At 36.5% G+C, this 21,006-nt stretch overlaps 1 protein-coding gene across 5 annotated transcripts in view; it reads left to right on the plus strand.

The window, feature by feature from the left end:
* Window positions 1–21,006, plus strand: part of NAALADL2 (N-acetylated alpha-linked acidic dipeptidase like 2) — an 880,805-nt gene that overhangs the window by 687,676 nt on the left and 172,123 nt on the right. For all 5 annotated transcript variants that reach the window (XM_072808120.1, XM_072808121.1, XM_072808122.1 and 2 more), the window contains one exon: window positions 2,914–3,060. In XM_072808120.1, the coding sequence (XP_072664221.1) occupies window positions 2,914–3,060 (147 nt within the window). The remainder of the gene's footprint in view (window positions 1–2,913; window positions 3,061–21,006) is intronic.

Below are 21,006 nucleotides of genomic sequence, written 5' to 3' on the forward strand. Positions count from 1 at the left end.
AAATTTAAAAGATTAATTGACCTGCACAAATTTGTTACCAACCTTCTCTCTCCCATGGTGGCTAACTTCTCGTAAAATGAAAGATATTAACATTTCTTTTTACTTCCCTCTCAGATTAAGTGTTCACGGGGGTTGGGTTAGATCAGTATCTCTTACCTGATGTAGATCAACTACAATCCACCAAGGCCTTGTGTGAGAAAACTGTTCACTTAAGATAGGATGCAGGCTTAGGATCACCAAAATTCTATGCATTTGGCCTAGATTTTAAAGTAATGAATAATGAAGAGATTGAGAGAATAGGGTTTCTATGCCAGGAGAGTTCCTCTCCTAAGGGAGATCCCTAGATGAAATGACTTGGGGGAAAATACGATCTGAAAATTGTTTTGTTTTGGTTTTGGGTTTTTTTTTTTTTTTAATCCTATTTTACTCTGCAAATAGCTAGAAACAAAACACTAAAGAACAAAATAAGCACAGGCCTGAGGGTACATGGTGGTTCCTCCTCTCATCACTGGTGAAATCACGGGGGAATAGTCAGTAGAGGATGAGGTGGTGGGAGACAGAGGCAGAGAAACAAAGTGAGGAGAAATGGTATGAGCTGGTGAGGTGAGTCCTCTACAGGGAAGGTCTGGGCTTATTAGGGAAGAGCAGGGGAAACGGCGTTGTCCCTAATCCTCGAATTTTGGATTGGCTTTCTTGAAGCTTTTACCCTTCATTTGTGCTTGATCCCGACAAGGAGGTTCCCCAGCTGAGCACTTCCAGCTACGGGCTCCAGCCATCCAGGCCACACAACGCTTGGCTTTCTCCCTGCATAGTCAATATTTAGGACCATCAATGTAGCTTAATAGATCCCGACCTTCAAAATACAATTTTAAAACCATTCTAAATAACGCTCATTCTGGTGCCATCTTCGTTGGCTTACAAAGGGAGTTTTTATAGGTCACAGAGGTAGCAATACAAACCTTTAAAGAAAAGGTAGATGCATTAACAAATGGGTGTAGTAAAGCAAGCCAGAATAGGGAAAAGTATGTGGAAGTATTTTAGGGACCCTCAAGGCTGGATATTGTCCTTTCGATTTGGCTGAAAAACAGAGAACGCATAGGTAATGATGTAGCTAGAAGGAATCACAGAAATGGAAAATATTAAAGCTATGCAATGGGATTAGCCACGGCGAGGAGAGAGAGGCTAGGGTATCTGCAATGGCTTCAGAAAGAATGTCCTGGGCTGGTGAAAGGCGGAGACGAAACAAGAATTGCTTTGTGAAACCGGTAGAGCAAGCAAAGAACGCAAGAATTGATTGCAGTGTGGGTGTCGGTGACCAAGCTTGACCAAGGCATTCAAATTCAATTAGGAAAAAAATCTTGTCCGGGGCTGCACAAATACCTTCGAAGGTGCCGGCTCTCAAGAGCTGGATTTGTCAAAAGTACTTGGAACTTTGTACATGATACAATTGCTTTGCTTTTCATAATCCAGTACATAAGGGGAGCTCTAACTTGAGAAGATTGAGACTCTGTCTGAACTGTCCCAGGTCGATCTAAAACTTTCAAGAATCTTTGCCCCAGGAATATATCAGAAAGTGAAAGAGAATTAACCCTCTTTTCAGAAAATCAGGGTTTCCAAAGAAGCAAGTTGGTGGGCTTCACTATAAAAACTTTAGGTTTTTATCCTTACTCAAGATATTTGAAACCTTGCCTTATTTACAAATACTCACACAGGCTTTCCATTTTAGTTGATTTTAACTTTGTTGTGAAGATTTTTATATTAGGTCCTCAAAGAAAGTTGAGGAGATATTAAAACATTCTTGTATGTTGAAAAAAATTTAGCCCTGTAGTTGAAAAAAAGTTGGGACAATTCACTTTCTAACTATTGGACTACACATTTCCAAATCCTTTGATCATTTATATTTAAAAGTATTTTTGAAATTCTATCATGCCAAAGACACATGGGCGTGGAGGGGTGGCTGGATTCAATAACAAACATGTATTGAACACGTACTTCCTGCTTGATGTTAGATGTGATGTTCTCATTGCTAATGTCTTACTTTTCTCCTGATTATGGCTGAGAAGATTGATATTTTTTCCATAAGTGTCATACTTGAGACTTAAGAGAATATGCTTTTAAGAATAAATGGAGGGATCCCTGGGTGGCGCAGCGGTTTGGCACCTGCCTTTGGCCCAGGGCGCGATCCTGGAGACCCGGGATCGAATCCCACATCGGGCTCCTGGTGCATGGAGCCTGCTTCTCCCTCTGCCTGTGTCTCTGCCTCTCTCTCTCTCTATGACTATCATAAATAAATAAAAAAATAAAAATAAAAAAAGAATAAATGGAGACAAGAGACAATTCCTTGTGTGTGTTTTTTTTTTCCTGTTTTTTTTTTTTTTCTTGTGTGGTTTAAAAAAAAATCTAAAAAAAAATAAAAAATAAAAAATAAATTTAAAAAATTCTAAAAAGAATGGAATCCCCATTCTTCAATCACAAAGCCTTTTTTTTTTTTTTAATTTACTGGAAAACAAAAAATAAATAAATAATTTTTTGAGGGATTCGGCATCATTTCAAAATCTTGCAAACTAAAGAGTCATTGCAGTTCATGATAAATCTATGATAAAAATCCCTTTGCAACACAACAAGCAAAGTTTGATTTGGTCCAGTGCTAGGCGCTAGTTGCTGTTTGGCGGACATCAGAACCATTAGGGATGTGTCACGACATGGATTATTCCTGGGCTCTATCCCAGAAGGTTCCTGTTCCCATTCCAGAAGGAGTTAGGGGCGGTGGGGAGGGCCTAACCATTTGTATCTCCAACAGGTTCCTGAATGACATGCACGCAGCTGATAGATGGACCATATTTCGAGTAGCACTGATTTGGGGATGTCCCGAGGAGCATAGCGTACACTAACAGTTTAAATTATGTTTTTCAGAAAAGCCATTTCAACTGTTCCAGAAAAGCTAAGTGCCAAGAAAGCAACGTCAGTTCTGTGCAGATACCTGGTGATGCTGATTATTTCATCAACCATCTTGGAGTTCCCACTGTGGAGTTCACCTACGAGGACGTCAAAACGTTAGAGGTGATTATTCCTAAAAATGCAAAATACACACACAATATAGCTGACGTGCAGAATTTGATTTTATCCTGCCTATTTGTCTTTCTTACCAAGTAGGTCACTCTAGGAGGCTGCTTCATTTGGAGAGTTATTCTTGTTGTTCAGAGGCTTTGTAACCGTATTTGAAAACATCAGCTCTTTTCAATAGTGTTGAATTCAATTTAAAAAGATTTATACTGTCACTCACATTTTCACAGTGTGCTTCGCAACAAGAAATTTGCAGTAGTTGGATTAACATCAAAACATAATTGTAATCTTCAGTATTCACAGAAACAGATGACATGGGCAATAGATTCTCCTCTCCTTGCCCAAGGGAAAATGCATTTCACGTGCTGTATATTAATGTGAGTCTTGTGGATTAGCTGCCCAGGGTTTGTCAATAGTTTGCCTGCCTAAAAAGATACGACTTTTTTTTTTTTTTTTTTTTTTTGATGAGGATAGGAGGGTTTTGTTTTTGTTTTTGTTTTTGTTTTTTCCCCAAAGATTATCACTGAGGCCTGATTTACCTGAACTAAGTCTTTGTTCATCCATCTGTTGGACTTTGGATCTTTCTCAGGATTATGTCACAGGAAACTGTTTCTCTGTAGATCTAGAACTGTTGAAATAGTTTAACTTTGACAAGTTGTGCATGCTTCCTTGGGAGCTGTTTGAAAGCTGGGGTGGCCTGCTCGAGGTAATTATTATATTAACAATATAAATAGTGGCTGGAAAATAGGATAAAGCCTGCTTTGTTCTTCAACTATAGATGCTCCTGAAGAGCTGTGTTTAAATTACATTTTTAGAGATTCGACTGCGGATATGCGATCTCTTGATTTCTGATAGCTTTAGTGATATTTAGCTTTCTGTTTCTTGGCAGCACTCTCACACTCATCCCTGAGTTCCTCTGTAAACAGCTAATGGTCACTAACGACATAAATTCTTGGAGGGAGAAACACTGGGTACATCCTATTGTAATGAGGTGAACTCTTGGGTAATAGAAAAGATGTCATTAGAATTTATCTGTTTTATTTTTAATTATTTTTTCACCTGCCATTATTGCGTAAAAATGGAATATGTGTGTAGAGGTAGCTTATCTCTTACCGAGCTCACTATGTACACTTTAATGAAATCAACGTATTAAGACTTATTTTTAATTCTCCTGCTTGATATCTTAGTATTGCTTCATCATCCTCCCATCTCAGCGCACCCAGCTCCTGTCGTGTTAATGTGTAGAATGGTAGCTTTTATTCCATCCGTATCTCCTTCATCTTGGTTGAGCTTTAAGCCATGAATTTAGACAGTATGGTGCAGCCCTAGGAATAGGCCTATACGTAAATCTTGACTCTGATAACTTACGAGACAATGAGCTAACCGCTTTCAGCCTTGTTTTGCAGATGAGGAAACTTGGTATGTTTAAGGAACTACTGCATAGAGCCCTGGTGACAATTCAGTGAGACTGCCTGGAAGGGGCTTAGCTAATATCGAGCACGCAGTCCTCCATCAACATAGCTATCGTTACAAGTATTATTATCTGATTGTAGGTTCGACATATTAGCAGAAGGATCCCCAAACTTTTTAGACAAGCATGCATTCGTGGAAAGGAGGAGCTTGTTAATTATTAGGGGAAACAAGCTGGTAAGGCTGAAGAGGGGGATCTAATGAGGATCAGCTGGAGGATCTGCTATGTCAGTAGAAATATTTGGAAACAGATCACAGTCAGGGTTAAGAAGGTACTGTCATCACTGAAACTCCTGTGGCTAAAGTCTATTTACTAGAACTGGCTTAGTCTGCAAGAACTGATCATTTTTTGTTTCAGAACATACCTCAAATGTCCCCAATCTATACCCCAAATGTCCACATCCCATCAGCAATTTTTTTTATTATATTCATCCTAAAAAAGCAATCAAAAGAGAATCCCCCAAGCTATATAACAAATGACTTTGTTTATTAGGCTTAGTGTGGAAAATTATTTTAATGTACCTGTCCCCTGCAAAACATAAGTGATTGAGATAATTTTGTGCGGTGAATTCTTCCAAGAACAGATAATAACCTTTGCTTTTTGCATTAACCTCCAATAAATGTTTGTATACGTTGAGAGGAATTATAAACATTGATAGGCTTTATCCATTGTATAAAAAATATTCATCGTATGTCAATTAGTAAAGCAGATGAGGAAATTAGCACTTTTTTCATGAATTTGCAATTAGATTTAAAGCCATATTTGTACATATAGTTGCATACTATATATACTCTGTGCACAATTTATAAAATATCTACCACCTATTGATTCTTGATGTGCTAAATATTTTTATTTCATCTTACCTAGTATTTATAATATCTTTATGAGTCAGCTATTATTAACTTTTTTTTTTTTTCCCTGAGGCTGCAATGAAGTTTATAATCAAGTAGCTTATCCAAGGTCATTACACTAATAAGAAACCAAGATAGAAGTTGGCTTTGGATCTCTTTAACAGTGAGCGCATGTCCTCACTATTACACTAAAGGTGGCAAGCTGGAAGCCCAAGGGCAAAATCCAATTCACAGATACATTCTGTTTACCCCGAACTTTGGTGAAAAATTGGATATCTGGAAACATTTCCCCCCATGGAAGCAATTGGCTGAATTATGAATTAACAGCGTTCCATATTCTTTATTAAGGAGTCTTCCATGTTGTTTGTCCCAGAGTGCAGTTAGGAAGAATATTTCTTCAGCGCCTGTTGCTATCACAAATTGGGAAATGAAACAATCAGCCTAAGAGGCCACATGTTTCCCCAGATTTGTGTTGCCTGCATTACCCGCCTGGCCCTGTAGGAACTGGGTGCTTTATCATGGCACTCATTTTGAGTAAAAGAGCCAAAGTGGACAATCCTATAGTCCTCTTCACTTTATAAATGTTGCATGTTCTAAATGAGCTAATTTTATAATATTTCTCATGTTTTAGAGGAGATTATCTATTTAAATTTTATTTGGGTGACTATAATGCTAACTTCAGTACTTTTTGCCTTTTTTTTTTTTTGTCCAGCAGATTGATTATGGATCCATTATAGTCAGTTTCAACAAGTGATTGATAATAGGAAAAAGAAAAACTGTAGGAAAAGAAACTAGTACCACAGACACCACTTTTATTGGACACATGGGGTATTATTCTAAAATCATTTTTGATGAAATATGACATTTTATCATATCCATCAATATTTCATGCATCCATATTCCCACCAATGCTCTTTCCCTATAGTTTCTCCGGGTGCTTGTATATTGAATATGCTTGAAGCATATTTCATTCTTAGTTTTTCTTGATGTCTATACTCTAATTTTCCAATAATTAAATTTCACAAATACAAAGCAATGTATGGATTTGCCAAATGCTAGAATTATTCCTTCTCATAAAATATCACCCTGTTAATTGAAATGTCTCTGGTTGTTAAGTTTCATTTAAATAAGGTTTTCAATTTGTAAACATTGTTGCACCTGTTCAGAGAAGCATTCTGTGCAGATTAAATACAATGCAGAAATTGCTGAAAAGGAAATGAAAAGACAGATGCTTTCTGATTAAGAGTGCAATATTTATGACAGGCTGGTGGTCCGATGCACATTTCTTCTGTCACTTAACAGCTGTTTCACATAATTTTTGTTCCAGATCAGTATATTTACTCTCCATAGGGCATGTCAGAGGGTCTGGCTTTCTTAGTATATCAAAAGATCAATCCATGCCCTAGTAAGCTTTCTATCACAAATTGAAGCTCTGGTTCCTCACGCTGTTTAACCTTATATTTTTTGCTCTTCTGCTTGAAACATTCTATTTTAAACCCAATTTACCTCTATAATGGAGCATTTAACATTTAAATGATAATGAGATAAAGAGGTGTAATAGCCTTTATATAGCCAAATTTTTTGCATAATTATTTCAATATCATTTAGTAACCCAGCAACTGAAAACCAAGTAGCATAGGTGTTTTGAAACTCTTATTCTTTTTAAGTTAGATGGCTTCGATACCAATTGTGGATCTTAAGTTGATATACAACAGCCTAAGTATTTGGGTGTATGTATGCACATGTGAACTTTAACCTTAAGGTAATTTCATCACATAAAAATAATTAATCAGTGCAGGTACTGTACAGATGCAGCACTACCATACACACGCACACATTTCAGAGCAAAGCAACTCATGGTTTACATCTTGTTTTATTCTACTACGTCGAAGAATAATGTATTTTACTTAGTGATAGTTCTTCCATTACATTTTCTCTTTGGAACTTAGGCACTGACACTGTTGTGTTAACAGATAATGACAGTTCAAAAGTCAATTAAAAGCTCTAGACTTAAGGAGGAGGCACCTGGGTGGCTCAAACGGCCCACTGACTCTTGATTAGGGCTCAGGTCGTGATCCTAGGGTTATGAGGGCTCTAACTCTGCTCAAGATCCCCTCTCGCCCTCGGCCCCTTCTACCACCTTTCTATCTCTTTCTCAAAAAACAAAAAACAAAAAAAAAAACAAAAAAAAACAAGTTCTTGACTTAAAGAACCAAAGGTGTGCAGAGGTGTATACCTATGCATAGGACGTGCTGATACTTTGCCTTATCTGCTAGAATCTATTTTATACTGATTCTTATAAAACTTACATAATGCCACTTAAAAATGAGATTTTTACCTTACTACTTCAAAATGCCAATTGGAAATGGAGTAGAGAGGTATTCTTTAGACTTCTCTCTAGTCCATTACTTTTCTTTGTAATTTATTTGAGGAAACATACTTTCAGTATCAATAAAATCATATGATATCATTATTTTCAGGTCAGACTTATTTCATTTAGGACAGAGCTTCTTAAACATTTGTCCTAAAAACCCATATACCCTCTAAAAATATTGAGGACTACAAAGAAAAGGGCTTTTGCGTATGTGGTTCATATGTGCTACTATTTCCTACATCATGAATTTAAACTTTGAAAATCTCTCTATATATACATATATATGTCTATTTCATTTAAAATCAATAATAAACCTGATATCAATTAATATAAATGACTTATTTTATGAAAGAGAATTATATTTCGCAAGACAAGAAAATAGAGAAGAGTGCATTATTTTACATTTTTTTGCAAATCTCTTTATTGTGACTTAATATGGGATAACTGGATTCTCATATGTGTTTCTACACTTTAATCTGTTGTTTTATGTTGTTTTGGTTGAAATGTATGAAGAAAATCTGGTCTGAAAGTCTTTTCACGTAATGGCAAATATTTTTCTTTGATACTACACCGAGACTTGACAAGTATTCATTTTCTAAAGGTTAGTTTCAATGTGGAATCTAAAACCATATTGATGAGCTTTTTGTAACCTGTACACTTAGGAATGGAGAGAGAAAATGAAAACGTGAAGGTTTGTAATGTCATTATTATCAGGAAAATAGTGTTGATCTCAGGGACCTTTGAGAGTCTCCGACACACATGGAGAAATGCTGATTTGAGGAAGTGGCCTCCATTAAACCAGCCTACCTCATCCTTTATGTCTGACGAGGTGTTCAACATTTCTCTTTTTTAAGAATCTAAACTGTGATTCTATATAAACCTGTGTGTGTATTTTCTGGGCATCTTTGGGTATTGCCATCCCATTCACCTGACAAACAGCATGAAGTAGGGAATATAACACTCTCATAAACTGTGACTCTACAAAGAATTCCACTTCTGAGAAACCTTCTTTTAGAAGAGAAGGTTAAACCCCAATCAACAAATCAACAGTTATAGAGCAGACTTGAAAAGCTTTGATTGTACAGTATATGAAATGCCTGTCACAGAGGGAGTGCTATTAAAGTTGCTGTATGCTTCCAGGAGCCTGAGGAGTAAACACAAGAAATTGAAATATGAGACAGATATTGAAAAAACAAAGAATGAAGGAACTCTTAAGACTCAAATGGATAATTCAAAAGATCTACTTCAAATTGCCTAATATTTAGAAATGGCTGCAAGGAGGACAGATTTCCCCTAGCAGTTGTCCTTGCTTGGAATTCTAAGTAGGAACATTTATTCCTAGTGCCTATCACCATTAAATCAAAATATATTATATACATACTGTATTTTAACTCAAATGCTATTTTCAAGGATAGTCTTGTGATCATCCCTGTTATGGGGAAATTTGTTTTATTATGAAGTCTTTGATGATTTTGGTAATAATACTTACAGGTGGATTTAATGACAGATCAACGCTGTTGTAAGTTTGGCAACATTTAAGTTAAGAATACGGGGTGACTTCAAGGTGATTTATTCAGGTATTTGTTAATTCAAACTCATTCACTTATTTAGCCAGCAGTTATTAAGTACTTGCTGTAATCCAGTGCTATGTTAGAAATTCAGAGATGAATAAAATCTGCTCTCCTTCTCTTAAAGTGGTCACAGCCTAGATTAGGACTCAGACATGTAAGTAATCAAGTGAAGAAAGTATAATAGAAGTTATCTTAATTGACTTCCCTTTTTTTAATTTTAATTTTTTTCCTCTTAACTGACTTCCACTTAACTTGTGGGTGATTCATTGATGATTTTCATTCCTTTAGAACACAAAGATTAATGCCCAAGCCTCCTTGAAGCTCATCACAGTAGATCCTTTCTGAATTTTTGCACACTTGTGTTTTCTCAGGTTACGTAGTATGCATGTCCAGATTTAGCTGTATTCTCAGATCTATATATGCCCTTTGCATTTGTTATAAATAACAGGGTAAATGAATTGCTACATAAACTTGTGAGTCATGAATATGAAAAAAAATGACTTCTAAGAAACCTATAATGATAATGCATTAAAAGATGAATTACTAATAAAAAAACTGGAATGCTGTGGAGCAGGCAAGTCTTGGGGAAATTATAGTCATCTAGATGCATTCTGTATTCAGTTTACTTCACTAACATCTTTAATAATTCCACTTTAAATTAAAAAAGGCAGCTTGAAATGTAGATAATGGTTAGGACAAGAAAGAAATGCCAAAAAAAAAGAAAGAAAGAAATGAGAGCTCTTTATTCAATAGGTCGATGTTTAGAGAAAAGGTCTTGGCTTTTCATCAAAATATTGGCCAATAAACATGAACTCAGTAGTTATAAATTAACATATAATACTTTAGAGATGTAGGTTTTTTGTTTCTTTGTTTTACTGATTATTTAATTGAACCAACTTGTAAATAATTAACCTGGCAGTCAGTCGGACAGATCCTATTGGCTAGGATGGCTTCTACTATAGAGTGAAGTGAAAGAGCCAGGGTAGTATCAGGAAAAATTATATTTAACACAAATAATATCTGTGGTAGACATTGTTTTTTTCTAAGACCTTTAAACATGTTAATTCATTTAATTTAATTCTTATAACTAGTACTTATGAGGAAGGTAGTAGTATTTTCAGTTTCATTAAGGATGAAACCGAGGCACCAAGTTGTCAAGTAGCTTGGCCAACATCACATATCTACTAAGCGGGAGAATAAGATTCAAACCAACACTGTAGGGCCAGATATCTGGACTTTTTCCCGGTCTTAAACCGTTTCTCGAGGTTTTCTACATAAAGTGAACTAGTTCTAAAATGCTTTCCACTTCCCACCACATCCATAGTGCAGTGTAGGACCACAGTCTGTGGTATTTCTTACTATTCCTACTTTCCTATGCAAAGGTTCTGAACATTTCAGCTTTGACAGTTCTTGAAGTTAAGCAATATCTACAAGTGGGTAATACTTCTTAACTCAATTTAAAATGAGCCCGTAACTTAGATATGATGACAAACTGGTATGATGATCACTTATGGTGATTTATATAGTCCTGTCCCAAACAAAGAGAGTTTATACTTTTATTTCCAAGTTAATGTTGGAAGATGAGGACAAGAACAAGTTTGTCTCTTCTAACTTCATAGAAAATGACATATTTCTTCCAGTTAAAATGTTTTGACATCTAAAACCATTTTGGGGAGAGGCGCCTGGCTGGATCAGTAGATTAAGCAGCCAACCCTTGGTTTCTGCTCAGGTCATGATCTCATGGTTGTGAGATTGGGATTGTGAGACGGAGCCCAATGTAGGGCTCCCCACTCACTAGGGAGTCCGTTTCTCTCTCACTCTCTCCCTCTGCCCCTCTGTGCACTCATATATGCTCTCTCGTTCTCTCTCTCTCTCTCTCTCAAATAAATAAATCTTTAAAAAAAATAAAACCATTTTGGGGATTAAGTTAGATGACTCTTTAGAATGAGAAATTAAAATGTTAACAGAAGCTTTGGTACCCGCATGCTCTTACTATAAACTCCAGAAGGCAGCAGCATATCTAGATTTCATATAGATGTAGATGATGACTATGGCCATGATTGAATTTCCTTGTCCGTTCCCTAATCACCACAACTCCATACAATTTTATTTGCATCTGGAATTGCAGGTTTTTAACATCTGTTTCACGGTTTATAATGCTTCACACAGAAGCTTATAGTTTTGTGTGCTTTTTAATAAGCAAATATTTCTATAAAAACCACAAAGAAAAACACAACAGTGGCCTTTGAAGTCTCATAAATGCTAGAAAGAAATGGATTGAAGCCAAGGCCACTTGGCTTTTAAAGATCACTATTGCTTCCTCATGAAAGTTCTGGCTTTTATCTTAGTCCCAAGAGAGCTGCAGTCATTGTCGGTCTCTCATGAGGCCCTGTCCCTGTGATTTGACAGGAATGGAGAGGATTCTGAAAGATAACAAACTATTTATCAGTATTTTGATTTCCACAGTCTCTTGTCAATAACATTAGCATTGAAATTATTTCGACCATTTTTCTCTTATTAGTGAAGAATGTTGTAAGTCTAAACAGTGTAGTGCTTATGTAGTACTGATAAATGGGCAAAAGTAGGAAAAAAATAAAACTAACTTTACACACAAGTCATTTTTAGATTTTTAGTACGTTGTTGCTTTATTTGTACTCACTGATGATTCTTATCAGAGCATTAGAAATGTCATACATACTCTATGTTTAGAGACAATTTCTAATTTATCATTGAAGTATATATATATATATATATGGGAATAAGCATGTATTATTATTGCTGGGAATTATTGTTAGAAATACTAAAATCAGATTAGGACATGGCAAAATGTTGAGGTTGAATCCAAAGCCCTTCTTTTGTGTACTGGCCACAGGTACAGGTGGGAATGGAAGCTCCATTGGCTGTCACTGGTTGGCAGACTTCCACCACTTGTAATTTTGGACAATTTAAGTGGCCAAAGTAGGATCAGAGGCTTCTTCGGTGGAAGGATGATCATATGTGTGATGCCTACATAGATGTACCTGGTCCAGAATTTCTCTGGTGGAGTGACTGGAGAACAAACAAACAGACAAACCAAACCAAACAAAGTGCTTATAGATTCATTGGCTTTTAGAGCAACACTGACCGTTGAACCTAAGTAGCTTAATTCATTCCTCTGTAGTAAAAGGAAATAGAAACTTGGAATCAGGGACTAGAACACCACCAACAGCAAAAACAATAAATTAAGTCCAGACTTACTTATTCCTCTTCCCAGCCCAGTGTGTGCATCTATAACTGTTCTCTGCTAAACTCCTATTCTGTATGTCATATTCTTTTTCACACTTAAATTTCTTCTCTCTCCCCTCTCTGGTCTGGTTTCTTGTACCGTTTCCTGCACATAAGGTCATACTCCTCATGTCCTTTTTCTCCCATTGACTTTTCTGGATGGTTTTCTGCTCCCACTCCCTTTTCTCCCATTTGGTTTGCTTTGCTTTGTTTTGTTGTTGTTGTTGACTCTGAAATTTAGTCTATCTCAAGTGACTTAATGTGTTTAATTTGATCACAGGTGAAGGTATAGCCCAATTTTCTCATAACATTTTAGGGTACAAGGCAGTGGTACAAATGGGGGCCGTTATGTGTACATACTGCTTAAATATTATAAATCAAACTAAAAAAAAACTTAAACTATACTCTTTCCTCCTGATCTGAGAAACACCTGTTTAAAATTATTGAGAAGGCTGGGCAGCCTGGGTGGCTCAGCGGTTTAGCGCCGCCTTTGGCCCAGGGCATGATCCTGGAGACCCGGGATTGAGTCCCATGTCGGGCTCCCTGCATGGAGCCTGCTTCTCCCTCTGCCTGTGTCTCTGCCTCTCTCTCTCTCTCTCTCTCTTTCTGTGTGTGTGTGTGTGTGTGTCTTCTCTGTGTCTCTCATGAATAAATAAAATAAACATCATAAATAAATAAATAAATAAATAAATAAATAAATAAATAAATAAATAAAATATTGGGAAGGCAGCTTTGAACGTAATGTCCACGGACTTATGAGAAACTTGTGCCAAAATGTGGTGACAGAGAAATACCTGGCCCTCCGCTCCTGACCTTTGATCCTTGACCCACCATTTTTTTTCTCTCCACTCTCGATTCTGTCCCACACTATGAGGGGTCTTGTGTACCCGTGTGTGTACACAGTCTGCACTTGTAAGCATAGTCCCTAGCACCTATAAGTGGCTGCCTCTCACCCACTTCCTGGGCTTAGGCTTGCATACCAGAGGGACAGTCTTCCCCAACAGACCTGGGGAAGAAGGCTGGCCAGGCCAGTCACTGGAAGCAGATGTAAGGCCATTTGAACTGGGAACTCTGAGATTCTAGAATCAAGGTCACTAGAACTTAATCTCAAAAGGGAGTCATGGACTCTGAGTCGACACATCTCTCAGAGTTGATTTAAGATCAAGAGATCATAGAAATAAAAAGTGACTAAACTCTAGATACTGAACTCTTGGTATGCCAAACTGCTGATGGTCCTGGTGTAGGAAAGTAAATATCCTTGAAGAAACCTGCTCAAATGCCTTTAGTGCGTTATTTAAGATTTGTTGCTGAGAAAACTGGAGACCTGAACCAATCGTTACAGGGTCATGGGCAGTATCAGATGGGTGTCATCCTAACCTAGGTTCTGAAAGGTGTGTCTGTCTAATGGTTGTGACCCTGAAGCCATGAGGTACTTAATATAGCAGATCTCTTCCGGGAGAGGTTGAAAATGTGTTTTAAAATTTCAAGCTTAATGAAATATAAAAAGAAGTGAGAAGTTGTCAACATGAAAAATATTCAGTTAAACAGACCCAGTCTGGGACATGTGTTCTAAAGCAAGAGTTCATTTTAGTAAACTTTATAAGCAAAGAAATGCATAACGGAACCTTGAACAAACTCTGGGAAAATTTCAAGTGCTATGTTCTCTGCCATCTACTCCATTTTGAAGATTATGATCATATTCAACTATGAAAAGTTTATAAAATTCTGTGTTTTATGAGCCCAAATGGTGTGTATATGCATACCAAAATATTTTGAGCAAAGAAACATCTTTGGGTAATTTTTGACAGAGGAACAGTAGAATTTCTGTGTTTGAATCTTAATGAGAAAACTCTAAATTCCAAACTGAAACACAAGTCAGAAAACCAGAAAGTAGGGAATGCTGGTTAAGAATTTAGTCAGCATTTAATTTTCTTATAGTCTGTTGGTAGCCATAGTCTTTTCGAATATATCTTGTAAAGAGAGCCCTGCTATGTGGCATAATATAAATACTGTACTAGAAAGCAAAAATCATTCTACTCTTTGAGATATAGCTATCGGTAATTTTACAATCATTAAATAAATGTATGAATGAATGAATAGATGGATGGATCCATTTTTAAATTACTATTTTGATCGTAATGACTATGTTCTTACAAACCTTAATCTCTCTCCCTCCTCTTCCTGACTTCCTTAATCAAATTTTATTTTATTTTTTTCTTAATCAAATTTTATTTTTTTTTATTTTTTTTTTTATTTTTTTTTTTTATGATAGTCACAGAGAGAGAGAGAGGCAGAGACACAGGCAGAGAGAGAAGCAGGCTCCATGCACCGGGAGTCCGACGTGGGATTCGATCCCGGGTCTCCAGGATCGCGCCCTGGGCCAAAGGCAGGCGCCAAACCGCTGCGCCACCCAGGGATCCCATTTTAATTCTTAATCAAATTTTAATCATGCTCTGTGTATATTGTTGCTATTTATTTATTTAAGATGATATTAACATAGTTTTTAGATTGTTTTAAAAGATAATAACCCATAATATAATTCCATCATAACTTGATGTAACTATGCACTTATTATTCAATGAGTTTCCCTGCATTGTTTTGTCATCATAGGTAATTTGCAGACTTGATATTTGTTCCTCTCTTGAGTTCCTCTGAAATAAATTCCTAGATATGAAGTTTGGGTCAAAGTATGAATATTTTAAGCCCTTCAAGATGTTGAAAAAATATCTTCCTGAATAGTGGTGTATTTTAAAAACTTTATGGCAAAGTATTGGATTGCTGCTCTATAATCTCACTCTTGCCAACAGTGTTCATTAGAAAGAAAGTGGGTATCCTGTTCTATTAATTGATTTTCCCTTATATTAACTTATTCAATATTAATTTACTAACTTATTAAAATATTTTGTTAAGGATATTCAGTGTAGAGTCTGTCTTTGGGAATGAATATATCAGCAGAGACCAGGATAATTAAATATCTTTCCAAATATAAAAATAGAAATAATATGACTAAGATATGAACTGAAAGATAATTAAATATCTTTCCAAATATAAAAATAGAAATAATATGACTAAGATATGAACTGAAAGATCCACCCAGAAAAATTATAAATTTTTAATTAATTTAATAATCAGGACCAGGATGACGTTCATAAGGGATTCTATGCTCAAGTTTATCAAGGCATGGAACCTGAAGCCTGAACCTCAAGCAGCTTTAAAGTATTTGAAGTATTGAAGCTGGAAAATAGAAAATGTGTGACAACTAGCTTGATAGGTGTCAGAGATTGCCTTATGAAAGGTCCAGTATATTGTTCAAAACTCCTACAAGAAAACAGTATATAGAATTTCTTCAACAAGGTCATAGCAGATCCTAAGAGGATAGGACAGAGGGGAAAATGAAAAGAATTGGAGTTAAAAGTATACATAAATCAGGTTTTAATGATTCCAAGGTCATAATTTTAAAATTATAGATACTCACTTTTAGTCCTGAACCAAGGTAGGCATGTGTGTTTAGAGGTGGGGAGATTGTTAAGAGACCCAGGGCATGATTAATGTCTCTGTATCATGGCCATGGCACCCCTTCAAAATAGCTGGTGCTACTACTACACTGTGATTAACCTGTAAGGCACCAAAAAAATAGACTTGTACCTCATTGTACTCTATCATTCTCTAATGTCATTTTTCAGGAGATGCCATAGGAAAAATGACCCTTCATCATGGGTGGGTGGGTGGATGGGGGGTTAGTGTAGAAGTGGAGAGTATGTAGTCCTGAATCTTAAGATACTCCTATCTCTATTTTATCCATTTTATTAGTGGATTTTGTATTTTCATATATAATATAAAGCATTGTTCTAAAAATGAAGAATTGAATTTAGCTTATTTTAAACAAAACATTTAACTCTGATGCTAAAAGAAATACCAGACTCATAGGCCTAAAAGTCTCCCAAAAGCATATATATATATATATATATATATATATATATATATATATATATATTCTAGAGAGAAGAAACAATGGAAAGGAACCAATGTATTATGGTAACATGAAAGAAATGTAATCTTTCTCTTCCTTAAAGATATTAATCATCACCATCAATTAAGTTTAATTGAGCACAAACTATGTACAGAACAGTATGCTTTGCATTAAGAACAAATAAAGCTATGATACAATCCATGGCGCTCAAGGGATTTATAATCTCTTTAGAGCATCCAGGCATGAGCATAAACAAATGCACGGCAATAAAAGGAAGCCAAGGCTCAGTGCCAAGTGATTTCTCTAAACATAAGGTGTCTGAGCCATAGAACACGGAGTGATTCATTTAAAATTTTAATTATTTTTATTTTCTTAGAATTCACACATATACTTAAGACTTTTTTTTTTTTTTAACATTGCCTTAGATTCTTGAGCACTTCACAACATACAGATACATCCACCATAAATAATGTAAATCTCAAGAGTACCATGGGGGGAAAATAAAACCGAGACCATACCTGTGAGACAATAAATCAGAGGGAGAGAAATTTCATCAGAGAACGGCAGGTCTTCCAAGTCTACAAATTCCGTGCCTCTCCAGAGGTCAAAGAGATCGGTTAGCACCATGATGGCTTCTATGGTAATGTTTAGAGTCCATTTCTGGAATCAGCCATGGATTGGCTACTGGCGGAATTCCTTTAGAACGGTATCTGTGTATCACAATGTCCTCTTAACTCAGAATCTAGACATGTGATGACATCACTTACCCAGAACATAAGCTCATCCACCCAAGCTCTAATTCTTGAAACTATTGTTGACTGTTTTCTTCTTAATCCCCTCACCAATTCCTCTAACTCCTATTTTTGCCAGTCACTCTATTGCTGAGTTCAATATATTTTTTCTTATAATGCATCTCGTTGCTGTCGTTGAATCTTTAGCGGCGGTGGCCTAATTCTGACCATTCCTTATGCCCTCACATCTGGACTTTAAAATATTCAGTAGACTTTTCAGGTACCACTTTTGTCTTGCAAAATGTTTAAAGACCAAAGGTGAGGGTGAAGGTTGGGACTAAAAGTTCTAACCCTCTGATTATATGATGGGTCCTCCTGGGACCCAACCCCCACCTTGGGTGGGGTCCAAACCTCACTTTCATTAGTAACCAGACCCTTGTTTCACCTTCATGGCTCTGAAGCATTTTCAGGAACTGTGGATAAAGATCAAACATATCTATAGAAGTATATTTAACCATCTGAATATATATATATTTCTTATATAACATTATGTTACAACTTCTTCTGTTCCTTCCAGTAAAACAAAACCTGATTTACCAAAGAGAGAAAAAAAAAAAAAAAAAACCACAAAATGGCCAGCTTCCCAAAGCTGATTATGCCCGTCTTCCCTTTCCCTGGCTCAGCAACCTTCCACATTTCCCAGTGAACAATTTTTAATAGTCTTAGAAATAACATAATCTTTCCCTTCAACACAACAATTGTCTTTATCCTTCTTATGACATCTAATAGGGCAATGCCTTGAAGTTCATTGTTTTCTTTTTTTCTCCTAATAGTGTATATGCTGGCGGAGTCTGTAAGTTTTGTCCTCACCATCTTTGTACCAAGGGGGTAGAACCATGAAACGGTACTCTGAATTACATTAATCCCTATTTAAACAATGTATTCATTTATTGGGGTTATCATAACAAAGTCACTACAAGTACTGGGTGGTTCAAACAACAAAAATGCGTGGTCTCACTCCCTAGAGCCTGTCAATCAAGATCAAGGTATCAGTTGGCAGGGCTGGTTCTTTCTGAGGACAATGAAGAAGACTGCGGTCCATATCTCTCTCCTAACTTCTAATGATTTGCTGGAAATCTTTGGCATTCTTTGGCTTGTAGCAGCATAATTCCAAAACTCACATGGCATTTGACCTGTCCCTGTCTCTCTCTGTGTCCAGATTTTCCCTTTTAATATAGACACAGTCATATTGGATCAAGAACCACTCTAATGACCTCATTTCAGCCTAATAATCTTCAGTGACCCTATAACAATTCGATCACTTTCAAAGATATTGGGGGTTAAGACTTCAGCATCTCTTTAGGAGACAAAAATCCCAACAATCGGTACCATATTTGATTAACGTGGATCGCAGGGGATTGTGGTTTTGTTTTGTTTTGTTTTTTAATTGATTTATATGTTCTTGACTATGTTCCTAGTCTTCTATTCCTGAAGTGTTCATTTGAACTTGCAAACGACATATAAATGTCTACTTTTTTCCAATCCTCCTCCTCCCCCTTCATATATCTTTTGTATAGATTTAGAACACTTGCTGTTAGATTTCATTCTTGTTCTTTTAAAATGACTTCAGCAGTGTGGGTCAGGAGGCCCTGATAAAGTACTTAAGTATTTCCAAGTGACACATGGTACATTTGTTTATGTTCCAGTTAGCTGGGTTCATTGGTCTGCATGATTATCTAATCACATTACTATACAATATTGCAAAGTGGAAATCTGAATAAGCTTTCCATGATTGGTCATCATAGAAAATAGAATCTTGATTTGCTGTGGTTCCAGATGGTGGTTTGCTTATAATAGTTTAGATTTAATCATAATCATTATAAACTAAACGAAGCTAAATTATACTATCTTAGAATTTCCATGTTGTTTGCAACCATAGGCTCTTGCAGAAGGCACGTCCTTATCCATTGCAGAGATAGGAATAGACTATTATTACCATGACATTCTTTGAATGTTGCCATTCTCTTTACCATAAAGAATTAATCCTTAAAATTAGTGCTGCCCAGTTACGAATGTCATTTATTTGCAATTCATCGTTTGAGCATATCCAAGTGGAGTGCTTTTTTGATGTTGAGAAGCCTGCTCTCCAGTAACATGACAGGTACGTTGAGATTATTACCAACATTATCAATTTGTTTTGGGAAAATATTTTAGCGTACATTAGTATAAAATGTCCCTAGGGTTTTTTTTTAATTATTTATTGGCAGATATAAATTCAGTATGCAATATTTTATGCTAGCTGTCCAGAACCTAGCTCTGTACGGCTTACAGAACATTTATTTTTACCACCTAAGTCATAAAAGTTGTTTTCCATATCTTCAGTCAAACTTAACTACGGGCAAGGAGAAGTGAAGAAATTACCTGTCACATTATTCACAGGCCAGACCAAGATACTGTAAATACCATGGCCCACTAAGCTAATTTAGAAGAAAAAATGGAAGGAGGTTTTTAAAAGATGGCATTTATATGTAATATATGTAGAAGAGTTTAGGGTTTTGACAGTTTGAGATTGTATCCTCTTTAGAGAGAATGCATAATGACTTTTATTTCTTTTGAAATATGCATAACTTCTTGAAGGTAACTTTCAAGTCTCATTAGCACTTCTCAAAGCAAGTTTCCTATCTCTATGAAAGCAAAGGGTACGACATGCTTGAACTTTGAATAGAGTGAGTGTTTACTTACCAACAATTCAGTCATTTCCCCTCTCGTTTGGCTCCTTCACTCCATCAGTGTGTGGGAGAAAGAAATAACCTACTGCAGACACACAAGGTTGGGTTCACCTGTTCCCTTGTGAAATCTCATACCCAGTCAGCAGTGCGAGGATATACCAGATTCTAGCTGAAGTATGGACTGCTGTTAAGACCTGTTAGTGGGAGTGAGTTTGTGGATTAAAGGGCGGCTGTTCTTGATTGCCCGTCCTTGCTTCTCACGGACCTGCAACCTTTCACAAGTTAACTCCTTTCAACTGTAATCTCCTCATCTACAGACTGAGAGTTTTGATGATACCTGCATCGTGATTACCTGGAGTATGAGGTCAGGGCTTCTCAACCTCAACACTACGACCCTGTGCCAGATAATTCTTTGTTGTGAGCGGCTGCCCTGTGTTCTGAAGGATGCTTAGCAAGGACTCTAGATGCCAGTGTGGCGCCCCCTTCCCCCAGTTGTGACAACCCAAATTGTCTCCAGGTACCACTAAAAGCTCCCTGGAAGGCAAAATCCCCCTGGTGAGGAACACTGGATTACATGAATATCAATATCTACATTTACAGAGAGAGAGCTTTGCACAGTTTCTGACGTGTAAGTGTGCAGTAAACTTGGGCTGAGGTTAGCGTCTCGCTGACAGGCTTTTCTAATATCTTCTCTGAAGAGCCATATTCTTTATAAAAACATGAACGTTGTTCTCTATATATGTACATGTAAATGTACATGTATGTGCATGTAAATATGTCTGAATATATGTGTACATGTATATTAGATATTTTCCAGCCATTGTGCAAAATAATGAGGGGCCTAACAAAATAGTTAATGTCTATACAAAGCCATCAAGCCTCATTACTTGCATTCTCTTGGTGAGTAAACATTTTACAAATTATCAAAACTTTGCAAAAGAGACAGATTAAATGTAAGAATAAAATATGGACATAGGAAGTG

Source organism: Canis lupus, chromosome 31, assembly GCF_048164855.1.
Source record: "Canis lupus baileyi chromosome 31, mCanLup2.hap1, whole genome shotgun sequence".
NCBI classification, from domain to species: Eukaryota; Metazoa; Chordata; class Mammalia; order Carnivora; family Canidae; genus Canis; species Canis lupus.